We start from the raw sequence: 23398 nt of genomic DNA, 5'->3' as shown, positions 1-23398 counted from the left end.
GTATATCAAAGGCTGTGGTATGTGTTTTCCTGTCTGTGGGATGGTGCATATAAAAGATCCCTTGCTGCTACATCAAAGGCCGTGGTATGTGCTATCCTGTATGGGAATGGTGCATATAAAAGATCCCTTGCTGCTAATCTAAAAGAGTAGCCCATGAAGTGGCGACAGCAGGTTTCCTCTCAATATCTGTGTGGTCCTTAACCATATCTCCGACGCCATATAACCGTAAATACAATGTGTTGAGGGTGTGGTTAAATAAAACAAAGCCTATGACCACACCCATGAAGTATATCTATAAAAACTCTGCCATCTCACAGTTAATCTACCTGAAAACTTGGTGATAGAGATATACATCAAGAATAATACATGACTGGCTATTAGATATCATTTATCTCACAACATGTTGTTTTAAAATGTATCTAACGAGTGAAAGTGAGTTTAATATTTTTTAAAACAACGAGTTGAGAAATAAATGGTATCTAACGGACACAAATGTATTATTCTATTTCTTACATATCCTCAAAAACCAGGTTTTAAGCAAATTTTAACGTCGTTTTTGACTAAAAGATATTTACAACTGTTACACTTGTAGCTGACTTACACGTCACAGACACCTAACTGTCAGGTTAACTATACGTCACAGTGTAATCTATTTCCATTGTGTTGTTTTTCATTGGATATATGGCATTGGTGACCTGGTCACCACCTAGGAGCAGCCAGTCGTATACCCTTGAAATTGTTAACACATGTACATGTGTAAACAGGGTATATGTGATCCTAAATAACACATGGTGTTAGCACCAGTGGGTGTGTAAGAAAACTTGTTTTTATTAGAAGCTCTCATTTTCCACCCCTCCAAAAAAATATGCAGTTCCATTTAAAAAACAAAAATTAACAATGTAAATTATTGGTTTTATTTTGTAAATTTTTGATGGTCTACCTCAGACTTAGTCTTTAATTCAGAATTCTCTTATTTAGTACAATGTAAGAAAGAATGAATACTGGACCATCATGAATGACTCTGAATCCCTTCAGAGTTGTTCCCCTTGAAAACAAGACAATATTATTCTATTTACTTGTTTTCAAAAATGTTACACCCATGGGGCTGTTCAACAGTCACATAATGGTAAGGGGGTATCATGAGATGTGTTACAAAACATAATGGGGAAGAGAGTGGTGTGTTTTTCAAGAGTTGTGTACATTTTCAAAACAATTCGTCTCATTTTGATTTATAAAGTAAAATGCAGCCAGATATTGCTGTTTTGTTCTTCAACATGTAATTACTTTACATGTATTACCAAACCAAACCAAACTAACAGAAATAGTCAGAAAATCCAATAATTTTTATCAAATGACATAATTACAGGAAAAGTAAAGGGTGTGTGTGTTCACAAGCATTATGTAATTGTTGGAAGGGGAGTGGTCTCACAGTTACATGTACTAAATGTTACATATGGCTGGGGTTATAATTTTTTGTTACATAATTGTTGCTAAATTCTGATAATGAACAAAATGTCCCAAGCATAATTAAAGCTATGGTGTGGTTTTGTTTATGTTTTAAAGTAAACCATTCTTAATTTGTACGAGATCATTAAACTTCAAATGTGTAATTTTTATTGTAGCCTATACATGTATTCTTGCATTCATTATGGAGCAGGAAATGGTTTATTTAACGACACACTCAGCACATTTCATTTACAGTTATTTGGCGTCGGACATATTGTTAAGGACCACACAGATATTGTGGGAGGTAACCTGCTGTCGCCACTTTGTGGGCTACTCTTTTCGATTAGCAGCAAGGGATCTTTTATATGCACCATCCCACCGACAGGATAGCACATAACACAGCCTTTGATGTAGCAGTCGTGGTGCACTCGCTGAAGCGAGAAATAGCCCATTGACGAGGATTGATCCCAAACCGACCGCACATCAAGCGTGCGCTTTACCACTGAGCTACGTCTCGCCCCCACATTGTATAGAGATACAATAACTGTTTTGTCATTCAGATTTAGAAAAGATTAAAAGATGATAGTTCAAGTTTCAGTAGTGTAATATAATGAATTCCTAAGTGGATGAAAGGAAATTTGCACGTTCATACAAAATTGTATTAAAATCTAAATGACGTTAAACTTTGTTGTAGAATCTTCAAATCTTTACTTATAAATGCAAGGGATATGTTTTCAATATTTTTCTTCTCTAGGTTATAGAAAATGCTGTATTCCCATCAAACCCAGACCCACCCATGTGGCGCCACGTCACAATTACTATCCTCATTGTGTTCTTCACGGCTGTGGTTTCCATGGCAACAGACTGTCTCGGCATAGTGCTTGAACTCAATGTAAGTACTTTTCTTCTTTTTTTTATACACCGGTCTATGATGGCGTTGTTTTATGGTATGGCGTAGTCCGTCCGTCTGTTAACTTTTTCTTGTCCAGACCATATCTTGCATACAGATGCATACAGGACCATCAAACCTCACTTGTAGGAACAACTTGTCATGGCGGTGTGTCGCATACTATTGCTAGTTCACGGTGACCTACTTTTCACTGTCTACTGCACATAACAGTAAATCCTTGATGCATACTATGGTTTTCCATCAAACTATTAACAGACGTATCATGTGTCTCACCCCGTACTCTTGTTAAAATATCACATACTATTTAGTTTTTGTTAATTTTGGTTATATTAGATTTAATTTGTATTGACTAGTGGAACCGTGTTCTAAAAACATTTTATGTGTCATTTGCTATAGCAGTTATTATCTGTATTTAAGAACCAATGTAATAACTTGGACACACACACACACATCAGGGGTGGGAATTCTCCTCGAATCAGCTGCCTCTCATGGAACATTGCATTTCCTTGCATTTTAATCATCCTTTCCTCCACAATGTGTCATGTGGCACAGATTTTAATGTAGGATTTCAAGAATTTCCGGGACCCCTCTAGATTTCCTCTTTTTTACAGTTCACAAATTCTCACCCCTGACACATACACATGTTTTAATTTTTAATTTCATGGGTTTCATAGGCACATATACATGTATTTTGAAACCTATAGATGCCATCCATGAATGATTAAAAAAGATTTTAATGAATGCATGTAGCCACCCCCAACTCTAATATCTTTAACCTTTTTATGCCAATATCAGTAATGAATATTTTCATATACGGACCCCACTTAAAATATATTCTCTCCACGATACGTTGGCAATGTAATACAGATTTTATTTGACTAAATGTTCATATTCTTGAATGTCTCTGCTCTCCAATAAACACAAGTGTGTGTATGTGACTTTTTCCATGCCCATATACCATGAAGGTTTAGAGCATGTCTGTCCCGGGTTCCATATCTGGATAGCCAGAAACCCAACCCGGGACAGAGTATAAACACAAGTAAAGAAAATCCCAACTACAACAGAACTGACAGAGAATTGCAATCCCCTGACAGTAGCGGATCCAGAAAATACATTTAGAGGGTGGCCCCAATGACATGAGGCGGAATGCCAAGGGAACTTTGGGGGAGCTTTGGAGAGGGGGGTGGGTGAAAATTAATATATAATAAAATTATAAACCTCGCAAAATTTAGGGGGAGAGGGCCTGGGCCTCTAGGACCCCCCTAGATCCGCCTCTGCCTAATGAAAGCAGCGAGAGGCTGCTATAATTGTTGGGCATAAATTGTGTCAAAACCCAATCTAATTAAAATTAGCTCCACTATTACATGTGGATCTAACAGCAGCCCGCTGGAGCTCATGTCCAGTTGACCTTTCATTTGACCAATCAAAACCTTACTTGCAAAATAATGCCAGTGATTTGAAAAGAATTTGAAAACATTTGGGTTTATGCCGAGGGTATACAAAATAATTTGGGTGAATTACAAAGTATGCCGGAAACTAATTTCAGTATAAAATTTTATATGAAATTCATTTCAAGATGAACCAAAAAACTGTGATGGTATAGCCATAAAATCTGTTTATACTAGTATACAATCCAGAGTTTATTACAGCACTTTTCCCTCTGTTTTTTTCACCATGTTGAGCTAGACCAAGAAGTTCGCCTATTGCATAAATAGTCTCGACTGATATTTTTAGAATTTGTATGCTCTCGAATAACGTTATAAAAGGCGAAGTGTAATTGGTTGATATTTAAATTTGTTATTTATAGATGAAATGTCAACTGGACATGGGAGTTCACGCAGTGCTGTTAGATCTACTGGCAAGACCAGTAGAGCCAATTTTAATCAGATTGGTCAAAACCGATGGAAGTGTACACCAGAACTTGTTTTTATTTTCAGGGAACAATTGCCGCAGCTCCTCTTGCGTACATCATCCCGGCAGTATGTGTGATCCGTCTGCGCCAGGAGGCGTTTCTGTCGAGGGGAAACATCGGCCCCATCCTCGTCGCTCTGTTTGGCATCTGCGTGTGCGTCATTGGCTTCATCATGGCCATGGTGAACCTGGCGAAGGGATTGACCTGCAGCCACGGCCAGGAGATGCCATACTGCATCCACAACAACCTGACGTCTGCTGCACAGTCCATTCTTGGGAACCACACTAACTATGCCAGGTCTCACTCGCTGTTTCCAACTTAATTGAGAGTTTTATTGTAGGAGATACAAATGAAGATGGTTGTTTATTGAGAGGTGCAATGGGTGAAAATTAAGACAAGTTTCTTTCCATTGGTGCACTTGAGGGATCATGAATATGATACTTAGTGACTCAAGTTGGAAGGCTTATGAAATATCAGTTTTGCATTGGTGAGAGTGTTGTGGGTACATTAAAGAAAAACTAAATATGTAACTGTGACAGAAAATAGGTTTCTAGCTGTCAAACATTTAGGCTGGGAAAGATACAGCTATCACAAAATGTAAATTTATTAATGCTCTGGTATAAAAGTTCAAATAACTTGGGACTTGTTCTATAGGATATTTTTAGACCAGAGCAAACAATTAAATATCCTTATGGTTATTGGCCTAGCCAGGAATTTATATTGGGGGGGGGGGGGGGAGGCTAACTGCACTATCTAGATGTGTTGTGTTATGTGACGTGGTGGGGAATAAAAGAGAACTGTGATTGGTGGGGGTATCATTATGACCTCTACTGGCCATGCCTGTGCTTAAGGTTGACCAGATGTATATTAAACACCATGTTTTATCATCACAAATGAAAATCTTCATACTATGAGCTATGTTGTTAGATAGTATACTTACAATAATATATAAACATGGTATTATTAATTAATGTTCCCTTTGGTGGTCCAAAATAACTTGGCATCATGTACGTCTTATACCTGAAACAAACTACTCAATATGTAGGTCAAGTTCTCCATTTCTTTGTGTTGTGGAGAGCCTTTGAAGATGACTGTGTGGTGTATGGCAGAAACAAAAAATGAGATTGGAATTGATGTACATTTGTATGTGATAGTTTAGTTTTTCAAACTACAAGACAGGGCCCCATTTTATGAAGTGATCTTAGCTTTAAAATCACCTGAAGTGCATAAGGTGCACTTAAGGTGATCTTAGCGCTAAGATCGCTTTATAAAATGGGCCCCTGGGCTTTAATGTGAAACCCATTTAATATTAATGTTCAATATTAGTATATGGGGGATGTTGTTATTATATTGTTGATAACTTATTAAGGCTTAGAGGTTAAAGATAACTTTTATTATAAAGTAAAGATAAAACCAAAAACCAAAAAGTGTTGCCAAATTGTAGTCAGATATCAGAAGGTGACATTATGTATGTCTCATTCCCAATAAAGGCTATGTCATTTAAAAAAAAATTTTTTTTTGAAAATCCTATATTAAATTACTTTTGTCCTAAAAGGTTCAAGTTGATTAATGACACAATTCGAGGTATTTTCCATGACTGAAGCTACTAGTATGTATTTGACATACTGAAAATGATCAAGAATGTCGTCACATTTGGATGTTAACAATTTGATGTCATGTCATGTCATAGGGTTTTACGTGCACATTCAGAACAAGCTGTTGTAGCGCATGCCTGTCGTGGGCGCAAGAGCCGGCCATGACAGGAACAATTTGATTATAAAGTTAATCTTTAATACTGTAGGTCTGCATGATTTGTGACTGAAATGAAGAGACCTCTTTAAGAAAGGCTACCCGAGCGAGTTTAGATGTCATTTTGTTGGAAGTATGTACAGTCAAACTACAGTTTTTGAAATACAGCCAATCTTCTTTTATCTATAACTTTTATCAGCAACTATACTGATAGAAAGAAATAAGGGAACACATGGTATTTGAGACCAAATTTAATACACTACTAGAGTAGTTATGTCTCTGTAAAATACAGAGAGGTGATGTTGGACCGAATGTCAGTACTGTAGAATCGACTGCCAATGTTGGTACTGTGGGAAGGAATTGACTGCCAATGTCGGTACTGTGGAATTGACTGCCAATGTCAGTACTGTGAGATCGACTGCCAATGTCAGTACTGTGAGATCAACTGCCAATGTCAGTACTGTGGAATTGACTGCCATTGTCAGTACTGTGAGATCGACTGCCAATGTTGGTACTGTGGAATTGACTGCCAATGTCAGTACTGTGAGAATGACTGCCAATGTTGGTACTGTGGAATAACTGCCAATGTCAGTACTGTGGAATGACTGCCAATATCAGTACTGTGAGATCGACTGCCAATGTTGGTACTGTGGAATTGACTGCCAATGTCAGTACTGTGGGAATGACTGCCAGTGTCGGTACTGTGAGATCGACTGCCATTGTTGGTACTGTGGGATCGACTGCCAATGTCGGTACTGTGGAATTGACTGCCAATGTCGGTACTGTGAGATCGACTGCCATTGTTGGTACTGTGGGATCAACTGCCAATGTCGGTACTGTGGAACTGACTGCCAATGTCAGTACTGTGGGATCGACTGCCAATGTCAGTACTGTGGAATTGATGGTACTGTGGGATTGACTGTCCGTGTCGGTACTGTGGAATTGACTGCCAATGTCGGTACTGTGGAATCGACTGCCAATGTCAGTACTGTGGGATCGACTGCCAATGTCGGTACAGTGGAATTGACTGTCAATGTCAGTACTGTGGGATCGACTGCCAATGTCGGTACAGTGGAATTGACTGTCAATGTCAGTACTGTGGGATCGACTGCCAATGTCGGTACTGTGGAATTGATTGCCAATATCAGTACTGTGGGATCGACTGCCAATGTCAAAACTGTGGAATCGACAGCCAATGTCAGTACTGTGGGATCGACTGCCAATGTCGAAACTGTGGGATCGACTGCCAATGCAGTACTGTGGGATCTTTTAGTTGGCAGTCATAATATCTGTGTGTTCCCTTATTTCTTTGCATCAGTATATTATATTTATCTTGAATGACTGATGTTTTGAACTTATTGGTTCAGTCTCATCAACATTGAGATAACAAAATTGTATATATATATATCATTACCAATTCACCAAAAAACTCATTTGAAAATCATGTACTATTGTAAATCTACTGGCATATGATTTTGGCTAGCTTATTTATTTGCTCATTTGGGGCCTAATTGACTAAACTCACACATTTTGCAATCTGACCAGACCTCTAGTCATTTAAGGGGAGCCATCATTCTGCTCCCCCCTCCATGACTCCCTTGATTCTAGTTCAAGGAGAGTAACTTCTTTTCAACTTAATCTGACCTCTAATTAGTGATATATAACGTGCCTGAAACTCTTTTGGATATATATAGGCACATATATAAAGTAACAGTAACAGTGGTATTTCCCCTTATATCAGAAGACTGGTCCGATCATCCCAACAGCCAATGAAATGGCAAAAACATATTCCAATGGTTAGAGGTCGGGCTCCATATTCATAAACGTACTTAAGTCAATGTATGCTACCTAAATACATACTTAAAGTACATAGATAAGTATCATACATTGACTTGAGTACATTTATGAATATGGAGTCTAGTCACGTTAAGTATGTAAACAGAAACCCCCCCCCCAAAAAAAAAGATTCTACATTTTTAGCTTCCCTTAGCATGTGAATTTTAAAAAATGGTACAAAAATACAAACTAGATTAAATATCAATGCTCATTATGGATGGGATGGGATGGGAACTCTATTTACGTGCCCATATCCACAGAGGTTCAGGCACGCCCACCTCAGATTTAGCCTCTGACTTCGCCAGTGACCAACTCATTATGGTAATATTATAATGCTTATAATGCTTAAGAGAGTTTATGTAAATTATAGGTCCCTGTTTGCACTTACCTAAATTTACGTTTTATGTAGAAAATATCAAAATAGATTCTATTGCAAAGATGTGATATTACTTACCTTGTATTATATTATTGCATTTGTTATCTTATTAATTAATTAATTTATTGTATTACTGCATTTAATGTTAGTGGTTCTTGTTTTTGTTTTTATGCAGTGATGCATTGAGATGAAAAAAAGTGCACTTGAACAACACTGTAATGTATTTATTTTAAAACGCCTCAACTGTTACAATTATTGTATGTACCTTGTTCTTAGTGTTTTGCTTATACTTGGATAGTAGGATGTACCACAGTTTACAATTAAGGTCCAACATGTTTTGTACACACACTGGAATTGGTGCAAATTTAAGATTGATTGCATGGTTTCCAGGCTTCAGCTCTTGACTAGTCAAATTATAAGCAAGGGATCTTTTTTATATGCACCAGCCCAAAGACAGGATACATGTAGTACATACCATGGTCTGGAATGAGAACTAGCCCACTGGACTATATGCTTATGCTCGCTCGCTCGCTCTCTCTCTCTCTCTCTCTCTCTCTGTGTGTGTGTATCTGTGTTCTCTCTCTGTCTGTCTCTCTCCTCTCTCACACTGTGTGTGTATCTGTCTGTCTGTCTGTGTGTGTGTGTCTGTCTCTCTCCTTCACTCTACTCGCTCTCTCTCTGTCTCTCTCGCCTTCTGTGCGTGTGTGTGTGTGTCTGTGTGTCTCTCTCTCTCTCTCTCTCTCTCTCTCTCTCTCTCTCTCTCTCTCTCTCTCTCTCTCTCTGTATCTCAGTTATGTCTCCCCCTCCCCCAGTGTTTCTCAGGTGAATACCCTGACCTTTAATACAGCAGTCACGGAACATCGGTTGGGACAAAAATGGGCCCACTGAAGTGATTTGATCCTTAGACCAGTGCTCGGGCGTGTACTCTACTGACCGAGCTATACACCTCCCTTATTACAAAGGGAATTGGTTAAAACTGGAGTTCATGACTATATGACATCAATATGAAAATACAGTAAAATGTTCTTAATTTTAACCAGTTTTTGATTTCCACGACTTTCCAAGATCCAGTGTAAATTTCAATGATTTTCCAGGCCTGGAAAATTACATTTTCAAATTCCCTAACTATCTAGGATTACCCTGACCCAATCGTCCTTCAAGATCTTTGGTGGTCATAAAACCTACTGTAATACTGAACTACATGTACCAGTTGTAATGTTTGCCCAATTAATTCACTTTTATCATATAACCATTCCCCACAGCTAATATAATTTTGGCAATTGGAAATTCTTATTAGAGTTCCCCTACCTTTTTTGAAGAGTATATTTATTATCTTAAGACTGATTGAAATATTTCCCAATCCAATCCTATTGTATACGAATCCCAAAAATTTCTTAATTTATCCTTAAATTAAAAAAAAATAAAAAAAAAAAAAAAAAATAAAAAAAAATATATATAAATAACCCAAATGATCATGATTTAAAAAAAAAAAATTAATCTTTTTCCGAAGTTTTTCTTTTATACTGTACTAAAATATTCTTATATTCTTGTTGGGACTACATTTTGGTTTAACTTCTTTTTTTTTCTTCTTTTTTTTAAACCTGTATGTACGCATGTGTTAATATATTTTACATAATGTATTGCTAAATGCAGTTCTGATATCTATATTAATTACATTTGTGGTATCTTTATTATACATGTATTTGGTATTTCTTTTAATTAAATATAAAATATAAAAGCTGATCTCATTTTTAAGCATTATATTAAAAAATATGTTGGTTTTGAACTTTATATTAAAAAAACTCAGAATTGTCACATCATAGCTTATGACTTTTTCTTCTAGAATGTGTCAGTGATATTTTTATCTTGATTTTATAATTTGATCTGATATTGTGATCCTGTTTGTTGTCAAGTGACCCATCAAAAGAAGTCACAGGTACATGTATCCAATATATTTATATATATATATATTGTGGAATATTGTTATATATAATATAAAGGTTGTTATTAATGAACTATATGATTTATTGATTTATTTACCACATTGTACATAATTATGGAATTGTTAGACCCTTTATGAGCTGGCATACTGGTACGTTCATTTATTTATTGTGCAATGCTTATTGTCAAGTGATTAATACATTATGAATCAACATTCTGAAACTAATAAATCTTGTTATTTACTAGTTTGAGTTTCATTATTTGCTCATCTACAGCCACATTCGGCCATTAATGGCATTATAAAAGAAATCCTAAGATTTGCATCCTCACCTGCCTAGAAAATAAAAGCTTAAAGTTTCTTTTCTTTAATGCTACCATTAATTGATTCCAGATTTATTTACTAATCATTGACTATTGGATGTCAAACAATTGGTTATTTTGACATGTAGTCTCCGAGAAGAAACCTGCTACATTTTTCCATTAATAGCAAAAGAATCTTTTTATATAAGCCATCCCACAGACAGGATAGCACATACCACAGTATTTGATATACCAGTTGTAGAGCACTGGCATGAAGGGTCCATCAACACCAATTGATCCTAGATTGACACTTTACCACTAAACCTCGGCCCTAAACAAAAACATTTTGTCCCTCGGGTTGGAATTGCCTTATCTATACCTCACAACGGTGATAGATTCTATTAGTATGGCCTTAATTACATGCCTTTGTTACATCAGTTATCAGAGTACTGGCTGGAACAAGAAATGGCCCATTTTGACACCTGCTAAATTTTCCATTAGCAGCAAGGGGTATTTTTTTTATGCACCATCCCATAGACGGGATAGCACATACCATGGCCTTTGATATACCGGTACCAGTTTTGGTGCACTGGCTGGAGTGAGAATAGCCCAATGGACCCACCAATGGAGATCGATCCCAGACCGTCTGCACATCGAGTGCTTTACCACTGGGCTATGCCCCCTACCACCACTGTTAAAGGCAGTTTATTATCAGTTGACCTATGAAACGGCCCAACAAAATATTACCTGAAAATATATACGTTTAATTTGTTCTTGGAAGTACTTTATTTAACCAGGTGCATACCAGTAGTTGTTAAAACCAATTTGTTATTGATATTTTGGCATATACAATTACATTTATGACTATGTACCCATAGAGCAGAAAAACCAAATTTAAATTTTTAGTTAACATAAAACTTGCAGTAGAAAGCATTAAATGTCAAAGAGAAACATACATAGTGTGTATTTGAAGTAATGTAACCTATACGACTCCCAATCTTAATAGAGTACTGCCTAGAATGTCAAGTTTACCCAGCAGTTGTTAGGTGTTTATAATGATAATGGCATCTCTTTGATGTAGACGCAGAGAAAAAAAACCTGCTGTCACAAAAGCTACACATAACAATGTATTTTATGGACTGTTCAGACAAGATAACACATACCATGTTGTATTTGATATAGTTGTTTATAATGATAATTGCATCTCTTTGATATAGACCAGGAGAAAAAAAACTGATGCCGCAAAAAGCTACATGTATAACAATGTATTTTATGGACTGTTCAGACAAGATAACACATACCATATTGTATTGCTATACCAGTCATACAATATTCAGAAAAACACTGTAAAAACCAAATAATATACAGTGAAATCTTGCAAAACCGGACCCTCTATAAACTGGACTTCCCTCAAAACCGGACGTTTTACCCAGTCCTTTTTTTTAAAACCAGTACATAACTTAACCTCTCTAAAGCGGATCCCTCTTAAAACCAGACATTTGTCTTGGTCCCAAGGGGACCGGCCTCGGTGGCTTCGTAAATGAGTGGGAAGCACTCTAGTAATAGTTGATGTGCCACACTTTTAACTAAAGAAAATATTTGCCAAAATTGGGTGGAATATTTTGTATCTGTCAGTTGAGCACTTGCCTGAGGTGATTTGATTGTGGGATCGAATCTCCTCCTGTTATTTGACTGGGTTTTTTTCCCATCCCAACCAGTGCCCCATGACTGGTATGTTAAAGGCCCATGGTGTGTGCTGTCCTGTCTGTGGGAAATTGCATATAAACGTTCCCCCTGGGCATGAGTCAAAATTATCAAATGTTTGACATCCAATAAATATATTATAATAATATATGATTAATTAATCTATGTGTTCTAATAGTGTCGTTACACAAAACAAACTTTAAATCAACTAAAAACCGTAGTCGATGTAGAAATTTTTAATCCTTTCAAGAGTTCACACACCCATGATAAAAACAGACGATTTGGTAACTGTCAATAATTAACAGCTGTTTGTTTCAAATAAACATGTTGACCTTGATACCTTGGATTTTTTATCTACAATACAGACTGATAAAATATTCCACGTATCTCATGTGCGTATGATAACAGTTCATAAATGCATCGGATAATTCCACTACAATAACAACTAAGTACTATAACAAATGATAATATGAACATATACATGTATGCTGCAAATAAAAAAAAATAAATGAATATTCACTCAATGACATGTAAACAGTTTGTAATAAACAGAATCTGTATGGACCAGTGATGCAAACAACTAGACTGGTATCATCATCATCATCTTCTAACATCACATTCATCTAACGTTTGGCACAAAAACCAGTTGAGCAAGCAATCCCGATCCTGGGTCTTCCTGAACATGTGGCCTATTAAGGGATAACTCTTGGCACTCGCCAAATTCGCCAATTGTGAATTTTAAAAACAATTGGTGAATTTTATTTTTGCAATTTTTTAAAGTTTAAATAAGACGATTTGGCGAAAATTTTTGCTCACCCACAGCTAGCCCTGTCAAGGTCTCTGGTGTGAATTGTGTCTGTATCAGAAATTTAGTCTAAGGGAAAGAAAGAAAGAAAGAAAGAAAGAAAGGTTTTATTTAACGACGCACTCAACACATTTTATTTATGGTTATATGGCGTCAGACATATGGTTAAGAACCACACAAATTTTGAGAGGAAACCCGCGGTCACCACTACATAGGCTACTCTTTCCGATTAGCAGCAAGGGATCTTTTATTTGCGCTTCCCACAGGCAGGATAGCACAAACCATGGCCTTTGTTGAACCAGTTATGGATCACTAGTCGGTACAAGTGGTTTACACCTACCCATTGAGCCTTGCGGAGCACTCACTCAGGGTTTGGAGTCGGTATCTGGATAAAAAATCCCATGCCTCGACTGGGATCCGAACCCAGTAACTACCAGCCTGTTGACCGATGGCCTAACCACGACGCCACCGAGACCGGTTTAGTCTAAGGGAGATCTAGAAGTGTTTTCATCTTTCTGTTTTGTTATTTTGTTACTAATTTTAAAAATGTCTCTGGTGTGATTTGTCTTTATCACAAACTTGGGCAGGATTTAACTCGTTTGAGGTACTTGTGTTGCAGGATCAAACCACCTCGGTGGATCCATTCAACTGACTGGGTTTTTTTCTTGTTCTAACCAGTGCATCACATCTGGTCAAAGGCCATGGTATGTGCTTTCCTATCTGTGGGAAAGTGCATATAAAAGATCCCTTGCTACTTACAGAAAAATGTAGCGGGTTTCCTTTGTAAGACTAAGCGCCAAAATTAAAAAAAAAATTGACATCCAATAGCTCTAGTGGTGTCGTTAAACAAAACAAACTTGTTTTTTTGTTACTAATTTTAAAAATATCTCTGGTGTGAATTGTGTTTTTATCACAAATTCAGCCCAAGGGGATCTAAAAGTGTTTCTTTCTCCGTTTTGTTACTAATTTTAAAAATGGCATTATCAGAAAACAAAATATAAAAAACCACTTCTAGATCAGACCATGAACTAGGAAAGTCCATGATAACAGGATACATACAAATCTTTAAAATTTGCCCCAAAACCACTTTCTACATGGACAGTACATGAACACGGTCTACAATTGATAAAAACTCTCATTCAAATATGATTTCTACACAATGCACACAGAAAATTAAAATCAGAAGCATCATGTGATATATATTTAGAATATTATATTATACCTAAATTCATATACTGAGTATGATTATAAAACATACCTGAATGAAATAAACATAAAAAATTAATTCAAGAAAAAGATGACACAAATTTGTCATGTAAACTGTGCTATGTTCATGTCTAAAACGTTACAATATTACTGTTAACATCATACCATACTGACGTCCAAAAGACACTTTACAAGGCTTGAAACTGTATTATAGAAAACCAACAAACGGGTACAGTGGGATATGAAAGTATCATGGAGTTCAACATCTAAACGTCACAATGCAACATCGTGATACATGCAAAGTGTTTGTAAGGTGGTTTCTAAATTCGTTCCTTTCGATTAAAAACAATATTTATCAAATTATTCAAATTCTATGTACAGGTATGTAAAGTTTCTTATGGAAATCAGTATAGTAGTTGTCAGCAAAATTTTCTTCTTTTTTTTATATTGAAGTAGTACATTTCAGGGCTAGCTCTGTGTCAGCAGAACATTTTGCCAAATTACCTATTAAACTTTAAAAATTGCAGGTACTCAATTATTTTATGACAAAATATTATTTATTACTTGAAATTATTTCGGCAAATTAAAATAAAATTTGCCAACTGTTTTTGAAATTTGCAATTGGCAAATTTGCCGAGTGCCAGAGCTAGCCCTGGTATTTCATGTATAACACTTATTTTTTTCAAAGCAAAAAACAAAAAGAAATTGTCAAAAGGGGGATTATTTTCCCATACACCCTGCTATGTCCCTGAACCTGAATTTTAAACTGTCAAAATTCATCTGCGTGATCTCATTATTCTACTGCATAATCCGTATCAGCAATAATTTCTTATTACCACAAAATACCAATTAAAAAACCCCAAAACATACTGATTGATCCAGTACTAACATTATGCATAGGATAACAACAAACCATTATTTCTTAAAGGATTACTTAGTTTCTCTTGCTTTTTTCTTTGTCTACACTCATGAATCGTGAAGTTTGATTAAATCTGACAATAACACGAAAGCTGTCTATTTCACACACACACACACACACACACACACACACACACACACACACACACACACACACTACTAGTAAGAATATAATACCTGATACAGGGCAATAAAGGAAAGTGGAATACAATGAACATTAAACATAGAGATGTAGCCACAAATGCAGTAATAAGCTCTACTACTAACCATCTCTGACCTTATACCTGATATGTCAAACTTAAACATTTCATAGACTAAATCATACTTAAATCACTCAAGTCCAGTCCTCGTTGTTTATGGGGAGGCTCCCCAATGCTCCACTGAGATTAGTTCAAGAAGAATTTTAGCTCCCCTTAGCATGTGAATTTTTCTTATTAAAAAGGGCTGCAAAAGGATTAAATATAAATTGATGCTTAATATGGAAACATCTTAAATGGCTCCCCATAGGCTAAGACTAAGTTAGGGGAGAAATTAATCATTCCTCTCAAAAATCATTTCATATCAAGGTCTGAAGTTTTATTATATTTTTGAAATTTAGCGAACCCATTTCATTCTCAAATATTTATTTCTTCTTCCACACCTGTCCATGTCATTATATGGATAGCACTATGGGAGTCTATGTAATTTACTAAAACTTTGTAATATGATGACACTATTAATGGAAAAGCATAAAAAAATATTTATATATTACATTATTTTCTATAGAAAATCTATGTCAAGAAGATGTTTTTGTAGCCCTCTGAGATTTGATTGTTTGTGGTCCATACAGTTTTTTGGCACGTTTCAAGAATGCATTCACCATTGCTTTTACCACCTCATCAAAAAATAGATGAGAGAGTTGAGAATGAAGAACGGAGCGGAATTCAAACACCACCTGAAAATAGAAGGAAAAAAAAACAATAAGTAGGTATTCTAAAAAAACACAAACAAATTATACTCTTTAAAAAAAGTAGGGGAACTTTAATAAACATTTACAATTGCCAAAATGGTAAAGTATATTAGCTGTGGGGAATGGTTATATAATAATAGTGAATTAGTTGGGCAAACATTACAACTGGTAGTTCAGTATTACAGTAGGTTTTATGACCACCAAAGATCTTGAAAGACGATTGGGGTCAGAAGTGAAATTTGAAAGTTGATGTTTTTTATCAATAAATGACAAATTCAAACAATAAAAATGACTAAAAACAAAACAATAACAACTGAATGATCAACAGAATGAAAACGATTGACAGAAATAAAGAAAGAAATGTTTTATTTAACGACGCACTCAACATATTTTATTTACGGTTATATGGTGTCAGACATATGGTTAAAGACCACACAGATTTTGAGAGGAAACCCGCTGTCGCCACTACATGGGCTACTCTTTCCGATTAGCAGCAAGGGATCTTTTATTTGCCCTTCCCACAGGCAGGATAGCACAAATCATGGCCTGTAGACTGTTTGCCTAACCACGATGCCACTGAGGCCGGTCACATACAAAAGAATACTACTTACAGAGAACTCCAGTGTACATGTCTGAGGATTGTTGGGCAGACCTGGACTAAACTTCCATATAGTGAGGAGCTGATTGAACAAATGGCCATCAGTGCATTCAGACTGAAAGGAAAACAAAAACACACAGCTGTGATTTATGAAATTATTGACACGTTACTTAATTACATGAAATGGCCCACTGATGGCAATTTTCACTCCCCCGTGAATTCTGTGATTCTGCGGATGCGGAAAAGGTGGCAGAATTTGCATCATCCACTGAAACAGGTTGAAAATAAATATGTAACATTTTGCACATCTAGTTTTAATTTTTAAGTGTTATTTTTCAGTTTTATGTGTTGCAGAATTTTCCGCAGAATATGTCAAATTTTACCGTGAATTAAAAAAAAAATCCGCGGAATTCAGGGGGTGGGGGTGGGGGTTGGGGGGGTGGGGGAAATTGAATTTTGAGCCTGCCTTCAGCAGTTTTTTAAAAGTGACTTTTGCAGCAAATAAACATGACTGAAAGGTTATTTAGCTGTACTTAGTCATATTTCACATGCAGAAAATTGCAAGAGGCAACAAAACTCAACGAACTGCAGCAAGATTGTTTTGTTCTACAAGGAACACGAAAACCACTCCCTCGACCTCACCCCTCTCTAAAACCACTCCCTCGACCTCACCCCTCTCTAAACTTAAATAATGTTTCTGTTACCCCCCCACACACCACACACAACGTGATTTCACCAACATTATTTGTTTGTTTTTTTTGCTTCTCTGGCAATAAATACAAGATTAACACACATGTACACACACACACACACGTCAGTAACCGAACAACCTGATCAAGACGTCTGTTAATTAAAAAAGGACCATGTGGATTATGCAGAGTTCAAAATAAGCACTTGTCCGTTTGTCCTAACAAGTGAAAATCTGTTTGGACAAGCAAAATGTATCTCAATGGTTGTCCAGTGGACAAGTGAAAACGTTCAATGCAATTTTATTTTGAGCAATCAAAAACATCATCATTGTACTTGAATAAAACAAGCCATTTATTTGGACAAGTGAAAATATTGGCAAACAGGTAGATTTCTAGATGTACTTGTCCGGTAGACTAGTGACTATTTCTGCTTATTTCTATCACTGTTATGCACCCCTAGATACACACACACCCCCACCCCACCCATGACATTACTTAATTGTCAAATACTTTCTGTAAGACACTCGATTGTGACAGAGTTTGGTGACAGCTTTGATTCTCAGTTCACTTTATTATAACAAAACTGGATTTGACTGATGGTTAACACTGAGAAGCCCGTTATCTGTTTTTTTAGTGAAGTTTGACAGGTAAATATTTATAACAGTTGATAACCGACCACAGAACAGACCACACAATCCTACTGGCAGATAATGTACACCTGGGGTGTTTTGCTGTCATTGACTTTTACCCAAGCATCGAAAGAAGTTCAGGTTACTGGGAGGTTACCACATGTAAGGAAAGTTTCAACGTAACGGTAGTTTCGTTTCCGAATGTAAACCAGGCAATGCATTCCGGACTTCTGCGTTTCATTTTCTTGTAAGGAATTGCATCGATGTTCGCGTGCACTTGTGCAATTGTAAGCAATTATAGTCACTCCGCATTTAAGCAGCGTCCACTAGATGAATATACTTCCGTGTTTCGTTTTCTCATACGAAATTGCACCGATGTTCGTGCGCACTTGTGCAATTGCAAAGCAATTTTGGCAATCCGCGTTTAAGCAGCACCCACTAGATAAATTTACTTCCAGATTTCGTTAGTTTACCTTTGATATAGTTGTGGTAACCTAACGGTTACCAGGCTATATTTAGTGGTAACCTGTAAATGGATTACCAGACACAATACTTATTTCGATGCCTGTTTACCGACAGCAGTAATTTTTATCCAGCGCCACTTTTGTGCCACTGGAGATGAACCCGACCTACATCAATTATATCTGAACATCGGCAGTTGCCATCAGTGCCCTTGTTATGTTCAAGCCCTGTAATTAATTACACTACCAAAGCAAAATGACATCATTTTGTCCTATTATGTCATTAATCAATGACTGTTTTAATGGATACTTTTGTATTATATTTCAAATGACAATATCTTAAATACATACCCGAACCAAGTTGGGCCTGGAGAGTGTGAGAACGGATGTGTAGCTCTCGACGAGAGGAGGGAATCCGATCTGTAGCCTGGCCTTGCTGCGTCCCGGACGTGACTCGGTGACAACGGAGCCGACACACCACGGAACAAACTCCTTGTAGTGGTCTACTTCAGCCACCACATTGTACATCTGATCCATCGAATACCTGCAGAAAAATGGAAATACTTTACAGGGATCGAAATACTACTGTCCTGATCAGTTTTTGCTGGTCAACATCAACACTGGTCGGGAGATCTTTCTGCCTGCTGTTCCGTATGAACGGCAATTATTATGCGTTTATATTGTATGATTATGTTTGGTCCAACAGGTTTTTATTTTTATTCGGTCCCGCAGAATTTGTAACTTGCCAGACCGAATATCCGGCAGGAATATCAGCCAATTTTGACCCCCTCCTTTACACTGAAAATGTTCACAAATGAATACTTTCTTTATATTGTATCTGGGGGCGGGACACAGCTTAGTGGTAAAGCACTCACTTGATGTACGGTCGGTCTAGGATCGATCCCCGTTGGTAGGCCTATTGGGCTATTTCTCAATCCAGCCAGTGCAATATTACTGATATATCAAAGGCTGTAATATGTGCTATCCTGTCTGTGGGATGGTGCATATAAAAGATCCCTTGCTACTAATTAATGGTAAAATGTAGCGGGTTTCCTCTCTAAGACTATATGTCAGAATCACCAAATGTATGACATACGATAGCCGATGATTAATAAATCAATGTGTTCTAGTGTTGTTGTTAAACAAATCAAACTTTAACTTTATTATCTTTTATGCAATGAATATGGGACCTAAAAATTAAATATATTTAATGAGACATTCCTGACTTTATAGCCATTGTAACATACTTCAACTAACACAAGGGGCGGGATGTAGCCCAGTGGTACAGTGTTCGCTCCTTGTGCGGTCGGTGTGGGAGCGATCCCCGTCATTGGGCCCTTTGGGCTATTTCTCGCTCCACCAGGGCGCCATGGTATGTGCTATCCTGTCTGTGGGATGGTGCATATAAAAGATCCCTTGCTGCTAATCGAAAAGAGTAGCCCATGAAGAGGCGACAACGGGTTTCCTCTCTCAATATCTGTGTGGTCCTTAACCATATGTTTGACGCCATATAACCGTAAATAAAATGTGTTGAGTGTGTTGTTAAATATAACATTTCTTTTTTTCAACTAACACAATGGTTTTCTTAACTAATGTGATAATTTGTTTTATTTAAAAAAAAAAAAAAAAATTCTGTTAATACACTAGCTTATCCAGTTATATTAATCCTCCACCCCACAAACTGGTCTACGAGGGTAATTTCTTTTTGCATTTCTGGACATCTTGTTGTGTTGCACCCTCAATGTCAGTCATTCAATTCCCCAATGTTCACTTGCTTCCACCGTGCCTGCACAATATGTCAATACCTACATAACTGTAAATGTTAGCTAGTTAAAAAAATTAAAATACCACTATACACCTACACTCACAAAACAATACAAAGTCAGATTATGACAAATATTTTGAAAAGTCACTAGTCACAGGGCTAGTGGGTTTGTGAAAACCACTAGCCCACCAAAATAAAGCACTAGCCCAAATTCCGGATCAATTATAACTGGATTTTTATATAATTTTGTAACATTACACATTTACGAGTATAACAGTAAAATAAAACAAACACTTAAATCATGTTGTAACTTTCAGTTTTTTGTTGTGTCGTACGTTTGGTCTTTTGTCAAGTGTGATCCATCGTCATTGTCCGGTTTCCGCTTTTACCCTCCCCCTGGGGAAAAATAATTGAGCAAACTCTTCATTGGTATCTAAAGACACTATCAAAATAATTAAATTTAAATGAGGGTACGACAGTGTGACACACGGTAATAGATGGTTCAGTGTATTTGGTAGTTGGTTATATATTTAGGGCCTTCTATTTATGTCGCCAGGAACGGTGATGCCAATTGCTCAAATACAGGGCATTCTCCAGTGTCAGCCTGATATCAAAAGAATATAGCGGCGACATCTAATCCGTTGTTAATTGATGAAAAAAAAAGGTATTATCTTGTATCGGCAGCTGTGACGTATTATCCAAGCCGAGTCATTGCATATGTGGTTACAGTAAATTGTTTTCCTGATTGCCGATAACCACATGTCAGCGAAGTGTTAAATTAGAAAACAATAGGTAAATAAAACAAACACTGAAATTCAAAGCATGACTGGGGTTTACTTGATTGAGATTAACCTGTCCAAGTTCTTAGTCTAAAACATATGTGCGAGATTAACTACCACGTGACGTGTCTAACCAATCAAAAGACGCATGTCATTAGACTTATTTCCTGTGCCAGAAACTTGAAAGGGAAAGGTAAACAATGCATGCTGTAACTGTGACGATGTAGAGATAGTATGTTACTGCAGTTTGAAGACCTAGCTCAAGTGGATTATTATTATATACTGATTGCGTTGTTGATATTATTTGATGACAAACGTCACAATCAAATTTATAAAACGAAATTTCAGCCGAGAGAAAAAGAAAAAAGAAAGAAAGAAAAACCAAAAAAAAAATCCACGATCGAGCGATAACGAGAGGAGGGGGAAAACCACTAGCCCTGCGGGCTAGTGGTTTTGCGTTTCTCACTAGCCCGAACTTAAAAACCACTAGCCATGGGCGTCGGGCTAGCGGATTTGTCGAACTCTGACAAAGTTTCAATAAAAATACCCAATAATCCTCTTCTCAGAATAGGACTGTTTCTTTGAATTCTTCGATGGCAGTGGGCCGAATTTTGGAAGTGAGAAGAAATGTCTGCAGTAGGTAATACATTTGTCATTATTTTCCAGAATGACTGGTTTGTCCTGAAGGTCTGTACACACAAAACTGATTCTGAAAAATAAAAGATTTATTGATCAATTTAACCTAAAATAGTCATATATATGCAATACTTGTTAGCTGTATCGATCTAGGATCTAAGATTGATCCCCACAGTGGGCCATTGGGCTATTTATCATTTCAGCCAGTACACTATGACTGATATATCAAAAGCTGTGTTATGTGCTATCTTGTCTGTGGGATGGTGCATATAATAAAAGATCCCTTGCTACTCATGGAAAAATTTAGCAGGTTTCATCTCTAAGATAGTATGTTAAAAATGTACCAACTGTTTGACATTCAATAGACGACGATTAATAAATCAATGTGGTTTAGTGGTGTGTTAAACAAAACAAACTTTAACTTTTGCTGTCACATTTGTCCAAAATATTGTTGTTTCTGTTGTAATGTAATTGTAAGAAACAGTCACAGGGCTTCTAGATTATGGTAGCCCCACTCCCATGGTTAGTGATATTCAATGCTGGGCTTGTAAATAATTACTATTGCCGTGCCCGACGGCTAGTGCCAGTAGTGGAAACAAAATGAGATCAAATGTTGTAGTTAAATCTATTTTGTAAATATGAATATCCTGACCCCACCCCAACACCCAATGTTAGTGTTTGTAAGCTCTATCTCCCTCTTTTGGTGACATATCTGATTATTATTATTATTTATTAAAATTGTATTAACTTAAAGTAAAGTAGCTAGGAGTAGGACTAATGAATTTTAAATCATGGTTAGTAAATGTTTTAAATCACTGATCCCATGGCTAGTGGATTTATAACAATTCTAGAAGCTCTGAGTCAGTTATGTAAAATCAGAGGGCAGCAAATTATAGAAACTTAAAGAAAATTCTCTTCTCAACCGTTTAAAATTAAGGAGTTTTCGACTATTAACTACTCAGTTGCCCCTCCGCCCAACCCAAACAAAAAATCCTAGCTACGGCCCTGATATGTATATTTTTCACTGAGGCTACTGACAGTGGAACGTGTAAACGTATAGGCTATAACCATCAGTGACCATACAGCAATGTCAATGTCAACGAGTGATATAAAGTAACAAACTGATCAATCATTCAATGTCGACTCTAGTCTCCACTACTACCCACGTAACCTTGCCCTTCCTTTTTCATACGATTTTTCATGTTACACGCCAGCTGTCTGCTAATATAATGACTGACGTATCTTAATATCTATAACACAACAAACCTTGCAATGTTGTCGATGCTCTGAGGCTTTAAATATTGTAAAACCTGACGCCCGTTCAAGTAAAACCGCCGCAAATGTGCCATGGTTATTCCGTAGCCTCTAGACGTCAGCACTGTCGAAAAGGGCTATCCCAAGATATTTTTAGCTTCGTTATACGTCATAAGCTCAATTCGGGCGATTTACACCAGTAACTTAAAGATAGTGGGAGATTGTTAAGCAAGGAACCCTCCACAGTCAAGTAACAATCTTGGGGTAGGGATGGGTTTGGAGGTATCGTGAGATGCATTACAAAATGTTATGTATCATAATATTAAGAAAATTAGGTCTTTGTTAACAGTTATCTAACCTGTTCAAAACAATGTTTAATTTTTATTCATGAAGTGAAATGCAGCCATTACATGGCCATTTTTTGTTTCTTGATTATTTTGTTTAATGTAACATTTATTACCCACCCACTCCCCAGAAAAAGAAAAAAAGAAAAAAAAGAGAAGAAAACCCCAAAATAATCCAATAATATTGGTAA

General features: G+C 36.8%; 2 protein-coding genes across 2 annotated transcripts in view; one reads left to right on the top strand and one right to left on the bottom strand.

Annotated features, from left to right (window-relative positions):
* The window catches only part of LOC121380586 (putative sodium-coupled neutral amino acid transporter 11), a 136617-nt gene extending 130838 nt beyond the window's left edge, over positions 1-5779 (top strand). The window contains exons 12-13 of the mRNA XM_041509470.1: positions 2201-2338; positions 4294-5779. Of these exons, the coding sequence (XP_041365404.1) occupies positions 2201-2338; positions 4294-4590 (435 nt within the window). The 3' untranslated portion in view covers positions 4591-5779. The remainder of the gene's footprint in view (positions 1-2200; positions 2339-4293) is intronic.
* A 7967-nt stretch (positions 5780-13746) lies between these two features.
* Positions 13747-22987, bottom strand: LOC121381153 (coenzyme Q-binding protein COQ10 homolog A, mitochondrial-like). The gene is made up of 5 exons (XM_041510314.1): positions 22876-22987; positions 21521-21682; positions 18781-18973; positions 16664-16765; positions 13747-16037 (listed from the first exon to the last, which is right to left on the bottom strand). Exons 1-5 carry the CDS (start codon positions 22956-22958, stop codon positions 15879-15881), a joined length of 699 nt encoding a protein of 232 aa, XP_041366248.1. The 5' UTR covers positions 22959-22987; the 3' UTR covers positions 13747-15878.
* Between the last annotated feature and the right edge of the window lie 411 nt (positions 22988-23398).

Source organism: Gigantopelta aegis, chromosome 9, assembly GCF_016097555.1.
Source record: "Gigantopelta aegis isolate Gae_Host chromosome 9, Gae_host_genome, whole genome shotgun sequence".
Lineage (NCBI taxonomy): Eukaryota > Metazoa > Mollusca > Gastropoda > Neomphalida > Peltospiridae > Gigantopelta > Gigantopelta aegis.
The sequence above is the reverse complement of the archived record's forward strand: the minus strand, read 5'-3'. Positions and strand labels throughout refer to the sequence as shown.

Bases quoted from the DNA above. Each gene is read 5' to 3' on its own strand.
- LOC121381153 (XM_041510314.1), bottom strand. From the start codon at position 22,958: ATGGCACATTTGCGGCGGTTTTACTTGAACGGGCGTCAGGTTTTACAA. The intron at 21,683-22,875 runs GTTTGTTGTGTT...TTTATTTTTCAG, and splicing joins AGCATCGACAACATTGCAAG to AATCAGTTTTGTGTGTACAG. The intron at 18,974-21,520 runs GTATTTTTATTG...ATTTTTCTGCAG, and splicing joins TCTGAGAAGAGGATTATTGG to GTATTCGATGGATCAGATGT.